The sequence below is a fragment of the Nicotiana tomentosiformis genome, chromosome 4, assembly GCF_000390325.3.
Source record: "Nicotiana tomentosiformis chromosome 4, ASM39032v3, whole genome shotgun sequence".
Classification (NCBI taxonomy): Eukaryota; Viridiplantae; Streptophyta; class Magnoliopsida; order Solanales; family Solanaceae; genus Nicotiana; species Nicotiana tomentosiformis.
Window position 1 is genome coordinate 28,287,715 of NC_090815.1, and position 13,620 is coordinate 28,301,334.

The 13,620-nt window shown below is 38.5% G+C and overlaps 2 protein-coding genes across 2 annotated transcripts; both read right to left on the reverse strand.

Moving 5' to 3' along the window:
- Positions 1 to 11,445: 11,445 nt before the first annotated feature.
- Positions 11,446 to 11,862, reverse strand: LOC138909414 (uncharacterized). Its single transcript, XM_070200614.1, has one exon. It carries the CDS (start codon positions 11,860 to 11,862, stop codon positions 11,446 to 11,448), a length of 417 nt encoding a protein of 138 aa, XP_070056715.1.
- A 221-nt stretch (positions 11,863 to 12,083) lies between these two features.
- LOC138909415 (secreted RxLR effector protein 78-like) lies at positions 12,084 to 12,560 on the reverse strand. Its single transcript, XM_070200615.1, has one exon. The coding sequence runs from the start codon at positions 12,558 to 12,560 to the stop codon at positions 12,084 to 12,086; it is 477 nt and encodes a 158-aa protein (XP_070056716.1).
- Between the last annotated feature and the right edge of the window lie 1,060 nt (positions 12,561 to 13,620).

Below are 13,620 nucleotides of genomic sequence, written 5' to 3' on the forward strand. Positions count from 1 at the left end.
ATGGTGGATTACGGTGGATCCAAAGAAGATTGAGGCAGTTCAGTGTTGGCCCCGACCTTCTACTGCTATTGAGATCCGGAGTTTTCTAGGCTTGGCTGGGTATTATCATCATTTCATGGAGGGTTTTTCATCCATCGCATCTCCTTTAACTAGATTGACCCAAAAGTGTGCCCCATTCAGGTGGTCTGATGAGTGTGAGGAGAGCTTTCAGAAGCTCAAGACTCCCTTGACCACATCTCCAGTTCTGGGTTTTCCTTTATCATTGGGTTCTTATACAGTCTATTGTGATGCTTCACGGATTGGCATTGGGTGTGTGTTGATGCAGGAGGGTAGAGTGATTGCTTATGCTTCACGTCAGATGAAGTCCCATGAGAAAAACTACCCAGTGCACAATTTGGAGTTGGCAGCCATTGTTCATGCGCTGAAGATTTAGAGGCATTATATTTGCGGCATGTCATGTGAGGTGTTCACAGATCACAGGAGTTTACAACACCTATTCAAGCAAAAGGTTCTGAACTTGAACCAACGCAGGTGTTAGAGCTACTAAAGGACTATGATATCACCATTCTTTATCATCCCGGGAAGGACAATGTGGTGGCCGATGCTTTGAGTAGGAAGACTGAGAGCATGGGCAGTCTTTCTTTTATTCCAGTTGGGAGAGACTATTAGCCTTGGATGTTCAGGGTTTGGCCAACAAGTTCATGAGGTTGGATGTTTCGGAGCCAAGCTGGGTTTTTTGCTTGTGTGGTTTCACAATCTTCTTTGTTTGAGCGCATCAGTATGATGATCCCCACTTGCTTGTCCTTAAGGACACAGTGCAACACGGTGATGCCAATGAGGTGACTATTGGGGATGATAGGGTGTTGAGGTTGCAGGGTCGGATGTGCGTTCCGAATGTAGATGGGTTGCGTGAGTTGAAACTTAAGGAGGCCTATAGTTTGCGGTATTCCATTCATCTGGGTGCCACGAAGATGTACCAGGACTTGAGGCAACACTATTGGTGGCGTAGGATGAAGAAAGATATTGTTGAGTATGTTGCTCGGTGTTTGAACTATTAGCAGGTGAAGTACACGAATCATAGACCGGGTAGTTTGCTTCGGAGGTTTGATATTCCGGAGTGGAAGTGGGAATGTATCACCATGGATTATGTAGTTGGGCTTCCACGGACCTTGATTAGATTCGACGTTGTGTGGGTCATTGTGGAGAGGCTGACCAACTCTGCACAGTTCATTCCAGTCATGACTATCTACTCTTCAGAGCAGCTGGCTCGGATTTATATTCGGGAGATTGTTTTACTTAATGGTGTGTCGGTGTCTATTATCTCGGATCGAGGCACAAAGTTCACATCGCATTTTTGGAGAGCCGTGCAGCATGAGTTGGGCACACAGCTCGAGCTAAGTACGACATTTCATCCATAGACGGATGAGCAGTCCGAGCGCACTATTCAGATATTAGAGGACATGTTACGTGCCTATGTTATTAATTTTGAGGGTTCATGTGATCCGTTTCTACCGCTTGCAAAGTTCGCCTACAACAACAGCTACGAGTCGAGCATCCAAATAGCTCCTTACGAGGCCTTATATGGGAGATGATGGCGTTTTCTGGTTGGTTGGTTTGAGCCTACGGAGGCTAAGTTATTGTGAACTGATTTGGTACGTGATGCTTTGGAGAAGGTAAAGTTGATTCAGGATCGACTTCATATAGCGTAGTCCATGCAGAAAAGCTATGCTGATCGAAGGGCTCGTGATGTGGCATTCATCGTGGGTGAGAGGGTTCTGCTTCAGAGTTTCGCTGATGAAGGGTGTGATGAGGTTCGGGAAGAAGGGCAAGTTAAGCCCTCAGTATATTGGTCCTTTTGAGATTCTTGAGAGAGTGGGTGAGGTAGCCTACAGACTTGCATTGCCACCCAGCTTATCGTGAGTTCACCCGGTATTCCATGTTTTCATGTTGCGGAAGTATTATGGTGTCGTCACATGTGTTAGATTTCAGCTCAGTGCAATTGGACAAGGATTTGATCTATGTTGAGGAGCCAGTGACCATTTTGGATAGGGAAGTCCGGAAGTTGAGTTCGAAGAATATTGCATCGGTGAAGGTTCAGTGGAGAGGTCAACCGGTCGAGGAGGCGACTTAGGAGACCAAGAATGACACGCGGAGCCGATATCCTCACCTTTAGGAATTTTCAGGCATATCTCTATACTCGTTGAAGGACGAAAGTTTGTTGGTATAGGTCCGTTGCTCATTTGGGACTTGCATGCAAAATTTGAGGTCATTCCGACTTGATTTATCATGGTTCAACATGAGTTTTGGAAGTTGAAAGTTCATTAGTTCAATAGGCTTGAACTGAGGTGCGGTTCATATTTTCGATATTGTTTTGTGTGATTTGAGGCCTTGAGTAGGTTTGTGTTATGTTTTGGGATTAGTTGGTGTGAGTGGACGAGGTCCCGGGGGGACTCGGGTGAATTTCGGATGGGATTCGTATCATTTGGAGTGGTTTTGGCAGCTCAGGTCTTGTAACGACCCGGCCGGTCGTTATGAGAATTAGAGATCCGATCCCCTAATATCTGCTTTCCCCACATTTGTTTCTATTTTTGGGATTTGCCAGGAGTGATTGGTTATGGAATTCGGGGAGTTTTGGGACACTTAGTCCCTAGTTGTGAGTTTAAGCTTTAGAAATTGGACCGTTGTCGGAAATGTATGAAGACGGATCCAGAATAGAATTCCGTCGACTCTGTTAGCTCCGTTGAGTGATTTTGAGCTTAGGAGCGTGTCCAAAATGCATTTTGGAGGTCTATTGTAGATTTAGGCTTGAATTGGCGAAAGTTAGATTTTCGGCGATTTCGACCGATATTGGAAATTTTGATATCGAGCTCGGAATGGATTTCCGAAAGTGGCTGTAGGTTCGTAGTTTCATTTATGACCTGTGTGTAAATTTTGAGGTAATTTGGAATAGATTTGACGTAGTTCAGTTTCATTTGCAGAATTTGGAAAATTCTAAGTTTTTAGGCTTGAATCCCTGCTTAATTCATGATTTTTGATGTTATTCGATGTGGTTTGAAGGCTCGACTAAGTTCGTATGGTTTTATAGGATTGGTTGGTAGGTTTGGTTGAGGTCCCGGGGGCCTCAGGTGTGTTTCGGATGCTTAACGGAATGAAATTGGACTTGGGAAAATCTGGTACTTTTGCTGGTTCTGTTGTAATCGCACCTGTGCAAGGCTGCCCACAGGTGCGAGCAAATTGGCGCAGAAACGGGAAAATGGAGGTGTGCCAGGGTCGCAGGTGCGAGGTGATTTCCGCATCTGTGATGCCCGCAGATGCGTTAGGGGTCTTCGCAGGTGCGCAAGGTCCGCAGAAGCAGAAGGGAATTCCGCAGGCGCACACGCGCATATACGGCCCTTTCATTGCAGGTGCGAAGGCAGAGGGGGCAAGTGAATTGCGCAAATGCGCACAATTTCCGCACAAGCGCACCCGCAGGTGCGAGCCCAGGTTCCGCAGGTGCGGAAATACCTGGGCAGTGGTTAAAACCGAAGGGCTTCGTGATTTTTGTCATTTTTGACTTTGCAAACTCGGTTTAGGGCGATTTGTGAGAGCATTTTCGAGGCATTTCTTGAGGTAAGTCCCAATGCTTAATTTTGATCAATAATCTTGCTTTGCCATGTATTTTTCCACCTAGTTAGTGTATATTTAAGGTGAAAATTGGGAATTGGAGGCTAGGGATTTGGAACTTTGATTTGTGGATTTGGAGGACCATTTGGTGTCGGATTTTAGTAAATTTGATATGGTTAGACTCGTGAGTGAACGGGCTTTCTTATTTTATGACTTTTACCCAATTTCGAGATGTGGGTCCCACGGACGATTTTGAGTTAATTTCAGAATTTTCGTTAACGTGTTGATTTCGTTAATTAGATGAGTCTATTATTGTTATATTTATGATATGTAATTACTTTTGGCTAGATTTGGGCCATTCGGAGCCATATATTCGTGAGAAAGGCATTGTGACCGATTGATTGAGCTTGGTTCGAGGTAAGTGGTTTGCCTAACTTTGTATGGGGGAAATCCCCTTATGATTTGGGACTATTGTAATATGTGAGCGTCGTGTACGTGAGGTGACGAGTACGTACACGGACTAGTTGTAGTAAAACCCGATTTTCTTACTGAGCAGCAATATGTTTTCCTGTTATTTTGAGTTATACTATTTTAATGAGTACTAATCTATTTTCATTCTTAATTGAGTTACTCCAAATTTGTATAGCTATCATGTTTAGTCTAATACAATATGTCTACGTGTCTTAATTGTTTATGTTAATTATGTGCAACATGCTTAGTGAATTTCCTGCTTCTTCCCTGACTGGTACTTAGTTTAAATTGTAAGAATTTCATGATGTAGTTGTATTTCTATCATTCGCGCTGCATATTTACTTTGGGACTACGGAACGGTATTCCGGGAGATCCCCCATGTACTGCATATTTACTTTGGGACTACGGAACGGTATTCCGGGAGATTCCCCTGTCTTGCATACTTACTTTGGGACTACGGAACGGTATTCCGGGAGGGTATTCCGGGAGATCCCCCTGCACATTTACTTTGGGACTACGGAACGGTATTCCGGGAGATCCCCCTGCACATTTATGTTTGGGACTACGAGACGGTATCTCGGGATATCCCCTGTTGTGTTTTTTGTGTACTAAGCTATTACCTTCTATGATTTCATTATTGTTAAATTTCAGCCTTTATTTTATTGCGGTATTTCACTCTATATTCTTTTATTACATATTTACCAGTAGGGCCTTGACCTGACCTCGTCACTACTCGACCGAGGTTAAGCTTGATACTTACTGGGTACCGATTGTGGTGTACTCATGCTACTCTCTGCACATGTTTTTTCGTGTGCAGATCCAGGTGTACCTTATCAGCCGCACTATCAGTGAGTTGGGATAGCTTTGGAGACTTAAAGGTATATCTGCCGCGTCCGCAGACCTCGGAGTCCCCTTCTACTCTTTCTCATGTCCATTATCTTATGTATTTTTCCTTGTTAGAATCTGATGTATAAAAACACTAGATTTTTCTTTCTGTAGTTTGTGATTCACGATGTTCCGGGTTTTGGGATTTGTTATGTATTTTTGAATAGTTGGTTAAATTTATATTTTTATTTCACTATTTCGCAAAAATATTAGGCTTACCTAGTTGTAGAGACTAGGTGCCGTCACGACGTCACACGAAGGGGAAATTGGGTCGTGACAGGTCTGGTACTTTCGCACCTGCGATATTTGGTTCACAGGTGCGAGCCGATAGAAGCGGGTAGGGACCGCAGATGCAGTGTTGGCTGAGCCTAGGAATTTCTCTAGGTACGGCTATGTGTGCACAAAAACGCAACCGCATGTGCGCCTTTTGGTCCGCAGGAGCGCGTGAAGGTCTGCAGAAGCGAAATTTGTGAGTCTTAAGTGGAGTCCGCATCTGCGATGAATTTTCCGCAGATGCAGCATCGCAGATGTGACTGAGGGACTATAGAAGAGAAAAGGTTGGGCAAAAATATTTTGAGCGAGGGGTTTAATTTCATTTATCACATCTTGAGTTAGAACAGCTCGATTTTGGGCGATTTTGGAGGGGATTTTCACGATTTAGATTAGGGTAAGTATTTTTGACTCAGATTTGCTTTTATTTCATGATTCTAACCTCGATTTTGGTGTTTGATTGATGAATGTAGTTGTACTTTGATAGTTTCAGTAAAAACTTTTCTAAAACATAAATTGATGATTTGAAGGCCGATTTGAGGTCGGAATTGGATGAAATTGGTATAGTTTGACTCATATTTGAATGTGTGTTCGAAATTTTTGAGTTTGTCTGGTTCCAGGGCACTAGCCCGGGTTAAAGTTTTGAGTTGACTTTTTTTATTTTAGTTAAAGATCGAAGATTTATTATTTTGAATCATTTTTTATGGCTTTTATTTATGATACTAAGTTATATTGGCTTAATTCGAGCCGTCCAGAGGTTGATTTGCATGGCAAGGGCTTATTAGTCGATTGATTTAGCTTATTTGAAGTAAATATCTTGGTTAACTTTGTGTGGGGGAAATTACCTATAGGATTTGGTCTAATTTGTATTATTTGTACTATGTAAAACGATGTGTACATAAGGTGAAGAGTGTGTACACGGGCGTATGTATTGGTTGTGACCGGATTAGATCTTGGACTATTAATATGTTTTTTTGGAGTTGATTGTTATATGAAACATGCTTTTATTTTGTTGTTCACTCGCCACACCCTTATATTACTATGATGATTCTTGCGCACATTTTTGTTGAGTCGTTGGCTATATCTTATTGTGGCATTGATATTGTTATTGTGGTGATATTATGGCACATATTTCGCGAGGTGCGAGTGATTGTTATTGTTGTATTGTGATTGAGACGTGCATGCGGCGGAATAAGGGTGGTGTGTACATTGATGCGCATGCGGCGAGATAAGGGGGCTTATGCGCGCGTTGCTAGTAAGGGAAGTTACTTCAGTGTGAAGCACATGCGACGAGATAAGAGGGATTATGCGTGTGAAGCTATTTCGGGGAAATATTGTAAAAATATGAAGCTCACGCGGTGTCATAAGAAAGATTTGTGATTTGTAACTTGTGATTTGTGATGAGGTGTGGTACCTGAAGGTGATTTTTGTTGTAAATCTTGTGTTGGAACGGCTTGATGATTTGAGCACTCATTATTTCCTTAGTTAATTTCATTTGTATTTTGATTTTGATGTTTTATCACATGTTTACTCTTTGTTTTCATTTATTAATTTTGCTTTCTGTTGTTAGATTTATAGTTATATCCTGCACAGGTTTTATGTCTAATGAGTATTTTGACTTGAACCTCGTCACTACTTTACCGAGGTTAGTCTTGATACTTATTGGGTACCTATCTCATACTACACTTTTGCATATTTTTTTGCAGATCCAGGTACCTCTGAGCGTACCGGTCGGTAGTGAGCTGATTTGAGATTGCTGTGAAGACTTCAAGGTATACCTGCTATTCTTCCCGCAGACCTCAGAGTCACCTTCTGCTAATTTTTTTCCTACTGTTTATTGCATTTTCAAACATTATTGTGTTTGAGATGTCACATGTACTCTCTGCAGAGCTTATGACTCGGTAGCACCGATTTTGGGATTTATGTGATTTTGTATTTCCGCTTTTAGTTAAACTAGTATTTATGAACATGCGTTGCACGTTAATAATGACACATGATGATTTAAATATTTATTTATATGGAAAAACAATAAAATTTAATTAATAAGAAAAATTTTATGTATAATAATACAACAATCATCTAAATGCCGAAAATATTATTACATTAGCATAATACATGTATTTAAAATAAAAGGACATCATCAAAACTTACACAAATGATCAATTTTGTCATGTTAGTCAGATAATTATATATTAAAGTTTAAAAGTATTTAATGTGATGGTATCTTAACGAACACTTCTTTGTGGACATTATTCTTTTGTGTATGTTTCCTCCTAATGCTTTAGTTGCTCTGCCTTAACCAGAACTGTTGTTGTCGATCTTGATATCCCTCTTGAAAGTGCAATATACAGTTGTTCGTGCAAGAAAATATATTGCGGTAAATATAGTCCAATATTTAAAATATTTTTCCTTGTGCTTTATGTATTATATTTGCAAAAGATAAACATACTAAAAAATATTTTCACACAAATTTAAAAGGATATTCCTTAGTTTCGGAAGACGAAAGTTAAATTCAGGGATAAGAATATACTTAGAAGCACATTGACTAGTATCATAATTTTTGCATGTATGACGTTATTGTCAAAACTTCTATATACCATCTGTGTGATATTACATAAGCTATTTGGCGTATTTAAGTTTTTCAGTAGCATGACGAGCATATTTTTCTTCAAAATCAACCTATATACAATGGAAGATCAACTTAGTCTATTATATATACGGTGACACTAACATACGTACGAAATAATAAACCTGACAACAAACATGTATGGTAGAAGGCCGTTTGATATTAAAGTATTTAAATATTCTTCTTGGTAGTAATTATTGGTATCATTTTCTGTCAAGTCAAAAATAAAAAAATATTTTGTTCTTACTATAAAATTTTGCAATCGACCTTTTATTTAATTGATCAACATATTCATTTCTGCTAGCTAAGATGTCTTTTTAATTCTATCATGCGATTTGCACAAATTGCGTTTTAATCTAATGATAGAAATATTTCTCTTATTAAATGCACTACTATTACTATTGGGATTGACAATCAAGTGTTTAGGAAGAATCAAATCATCTTTTATTGGATGCTCTTATTCGTTTCTGACACAAAGCAAGAAGACACTGAATACTGGATCTGTTCTTAGTTTATATTTTTTGTTAGTTGAATCTTTTTCATTTGAGGCCAGAAGTATAACTTTGGGAAGCTGCCTTTTACAGTCTCTGCTTTTGTCGATTTTGGAACTACTGATAGTACTTGACATAAATCACCTTCCAAACCATTAATTTTTCGCTAAACGGTTCATTAATATCCAATATATCTCTAGAACTCCGTTTGCCACTTAGCCATAAGTGCTTTATCCCATACTATCAATTTTGCTTTCCTTATAAATTTAGCACTATTTCTCTGCTTTGATATATTTGTGATGGTTATTTAAGTTGTTTGAAGAGGTATATCAAATCTAAAGTGGGTGGCCTCACAATAAAATCGTTGTTGGTATACCACTTGCTATTATTGCTAACTGTGTCATGCTTCTTAATATGATATTTGCAAGTAATTCATGACATAGAAATATTATTTCGATTCCACCGGATGCATCTACAAAGAATAATCCCGTTATAGCAGAGTCGACTCTTTATAATATAGTCTTGAAAGCTTATTCTTGTTTAATATTTAGCTTTGATTGTACTTCCTCAGACACTTGTATAACATTTTGATTCTTAATAATATATTGACCTTTTTACTTTGTGTTCTAACGCTCTTTTTATGGAATAAATTTATGTACCCTAAGATTTATTTTTAACTTGAATAAGAATTTTATTCATGTGATGAATTTAAAAAGATAATTGAATTGGTTTCTCTTGCTAAATAATTAATTAAAAGATTTAATTATTTAATTTTAACATAAAAAATAATTTATTCTATGATGATTTAGATCTTAATATTAGTTCATCTCTTATTTTGAATATTTAGTCTTAATTATAATTTTATCCACCAAAAATATTATTTTCAAAGAGTAAAAGATTGATATGACATTTCACTTTTAGATCTTTATGTCTGTACAATCATTAGTGGTATTGACTCTTACCAATCATTTTTTTCTCTCTTTCTCACACATTTATATTCTTAAATATTTTCTTAGTTGTAGTTTAATAAGTGGGTATTTTTAAATATTACACGAAAATTGATAAGAAAATATTATTTGAGTAGGAAAACAGTTTAAATATAATAAAAATATATTATCGTGGGCGTATCTTTTTTTCTCAATGTCAACTCTTTATGCCGTCCATTTAATGTTACTTTTTTTTTTGTGTGTTGGACATTATGGAGTGGTATCGTATTGCCAGTATGGAGGATTCTGATGAAATTGATTTTATTAAACCTTCCTACATATTTTTAATAAGAATTTAAGAGACAAATTTTATTAATTTTAAAATATTAAATATTAAAAATTAGCATAGAAGGTATTGTAGTCCAAAAATAAGTTATTTCAGTTATGTTCTTTCTCTATGAGTTCTCCCGTTTAATATTTTTGGGCTATTCTGGTATATTAATATTGTATTTATACTTTTATAATAATATAGGCTCTCCTTTTTCTAAATGGATTTGGACAATATAATACATTCTCAAATTAAATTAGTAATAGGACATTATAATACGTTTTCAAATTAAATTAGTAATAGAAATTTTTAAGAAGTATATCCTAAAAGTAATAGGATTACATGACTAAATATATTTACTTGTTCAATTTATAATGAATTAGACAGCCGTAAAGTAATTATACTAATAGGATTCCTAAAGGTAATCATGTAGGATTCCTAACGTGTAGTATTATGTTCTAAAACTAATAGAATTATAAGGCTAATATCTAGAATTCTGGTTATGTTCTTTTATTATAAGTTATTATGCTTAATATTATAAGGTTATTTTTATAAACCGACATTGTATTCATGCTTTTATAATAATATAGATTAAGGCTCTTTTCAGCTTTCATTATTGTTTAAGTTGGTGTTTGGTTCTGATGATCTTGCTATGTGATAGGCTTACCTAATACTAGGTATTAGGTGCCATCACGATTCTAAAGGTGGGATTTTGTAGTCGTGACAACGACCTACATACAATTATCTTGTTATATGTATTTTATCTTGCTCTTCGAGTTTTAATCTGGAATTCCAACCAAAACCAACTCTAATCTTTACCAAATAGCCTCAAAATTGAGATATAAACTCCAAAGGATATTCTCAATCATTTGCAACAACACCCAATCCAAGAAAATAAAATTCTTGCAAAATCTGGTTATCAAATTTAAAGTTTTAAAGCTTTTTAATGTATTTCAATAGAGCTTTCTAATAAAATTTTATGTTTATTATTAAAAAAACTTATTCATTTCATCCCTTTCATCTTTCCTGTTTACCTTTGTTAAATATTCGTCCATTAAATTCATCATTCTTAGCTGAAATGCGGAAATGAGCAGCTTGGAATTTTGATTCACGTGAACTATGTTGGAAAATTCTTAGGCACAGTAGACGCTGATACATTGGCTTAACTGTTATACATGTATGGCAGAATGAATGTGTACAAAAGGATGCTGTAATCGGACAACCATCTGTTTAGCTACAAGGGGAAGGGAAAATGGAGAGGATTGGAGCTAATGAGGAAGATTGGAGCATAATCCCTTATTTTGTATACAAATGGTTAAATGTATGTTAGGCAATTAAATGGGAACCTTTCAAATAGTGGTAACTAGATTTATAATTTGAGAAATATATATGTTTAGCCGTTACAAAAGTTAATAACCGATAAAATATATACTTTTTGTATATATGTGTATTATATACATATAATATACATATGTTATACTCTTTTTTGACTAAAACAACAACAACAAAAATCCAGTTTGATCCCATAAATGGGGTCTGGGGAGGGTAGTATGTACGTAGACTTTACCCCTACCTCATAGAGATAGAGATGTTGTTTCCGATAGACCCTCGACTCAAGGAACAATGAAGATAAAGCAACCAAGTAGCAAAGAATATTAGCAACAATGTAACATGGTAACGGGCGTGAATGCCACGACATGCATAATAAAGAACCATAAACAGAAAATTACAAAAATAGTCCTAATACTACTGATCGGCCTAGGAGGAACACACTACTATCTGTCAACTTACAACCCTAATTCTTGACCTCCACACCTTCTTATCGTGGGTCATATCCTCGGTAAGCTAAAGCAATGACATGTCCTGCCTAATTACCTCTCCCCAATACTTCTTAGGCCTACCCCTTCCCTTCCTCAGACCCGCCATGGATAACCTCTCACACCTCCTCACCGGAGCATCTATGTCTCTCCTCTTCACATGCCCGAACCATCTCAGCCTCGATTCCCGCAACTTGTCCTCCACAGATGCAACTCCTACCTTGTCCCTAATAACTTTATTCCTAATACCGTCTTTCCTAGTATGCTCACACATCCATCTTAACATCCTCATTTCAGCCACATTTATCTTTTGGATATGAGATTTCTTGACGGGACAACACTTAGCTCCATACAACATAGTCGGTCTAACCACCACTCTATAGAACTTGCCCTTAAGTCCAGGTGGCACATCCTTATCACACAAAACCCTGAGGCTAGCCTCCATCTCATCCACCCCGCTCCAATACGATGAGTAATATCCTCGTCAATCTCCTCGTTGCCTTGAATAATAGACCCAAGAAACTTGAAACTATCTCTTTTAAGGATAACCTGAGTACCAATCCTCACTTCCACTTCTTCTTCATGCATCTCCTTACTGAACTTGCACTCCAAGTACTTAATCTTTGACCTACTCAACTTGAAACCTTTAGACTCCAGCGTTTGTCTTCAAACTTCCAACTTAGCATTAACTCCGCCTCGCACATCGTCAATCAGGACTATGTCATCAGCAAATAGCATACACCATGGTACCTCCCCTGGTATGTTACACGTCAGCACATCTAACGCTACGACAAATAAAAATGGGCTAAGAGTCGATCCCTGATGTAACCCCATCTCCACTGGGAAATTATCCGATTCTCCTCCCGCAGTCCTCACCCGAGTCTTGGCTTTCTCGTACATGTCCTTAATCGCCCTAATGTACGCTACCGGGATACCATTAGCCTCCATACATCTCCATAGGACCTCTCGCGGGACTTTATCATATGCCTTATCTAAGTCAATGAATACCAAATGCAATTCCTTGTTCCTCTCCCTAAACTGCTCCACCAATCTCCTCACAAGGTGAATGGCTTCTATAGTAGACCGTCCCGGCATAAATCCGAACTGGTACTCAAAAATATCAACACTACGTCGCACCCCCATCTCCCTTACCCTCTCCCAAAATTTCATAGTATGACTCAACAACTTGTTACCCTATAGTTGTTATAGTCTTGGATATCATATTTGTTTTTATATAACGGGATCATCAAACTCCGCCGCCAATCTTCAGGCATCTTCTTCGTCCTAAAAATGACATTAAACAAACTAGTAAGCCTCTAAGCCTGCCCGACCCACTGCCTTCCAAAATTCCATTAGGATCTCATTTGGCCCAGTAGCCTTATCCCTGCTCATCTTCGGCATCGCCCCCTCCACCTCTACGCTCCTAATACGCCTACAAAACTCATAATCCCTCTGACTCCCTGAATTCTCCAACTTACCTAGCATAATGTTCCTGTCCCCTTCCTCGTTCAAGAGCCTATGGAAGTACTCCTGCCATCTACGCCTCCACCAGAACCTTTCCATCTTCGTCCTTGATGTACCGTACATGGTCCAGGTCCCGAGCCTTCCTCTCCCTAATCTTGGCTAACCTGAACAACTTCTTCTCACCTCATTTTCCCCCAAGATCCTCGTACAATCGCTCAAAAGCTGCAGTCTTAGCCTCCATGACTGCCAATTTTGCCTCTTTCCTTGCCTTCTTGTAACACTCCATACATGTCCTCTTCTACTCCTCGTTCGTGCTCTTCACTAGCTTCAAATATTCTGCTTTCTTAGCTTCCACATTTCCTTGGACCTCCGCATTCCACCACCAGTCACCTTTGTGGCCTCCCGAATAACCCTTCGTTACCCCTAGTACCTCTCTAGCAGCCTCCCTAATGCAGTTCGCTATCGTGGTACACATGCTACTCGCATCCCCACTATTCCTCCAGGCCCCAATGGACAACAACTTCTCCCCCACTCCTGAGCATTAATCTTACTCTTTTTTTACTAGCGAATGTAATTAATTTCGGCCGACCGACCAATTTTATATTTTGCCCTTAGAATTTTGCATATATAGGTAAATTTTCCGAGATATGCAAAATTGGAATACGAATTACTACTATTATGGATTCGACACTTAATTTTGTAACATAGCAAGGTTTCCAAAGTATTTTAACTTCTTGAT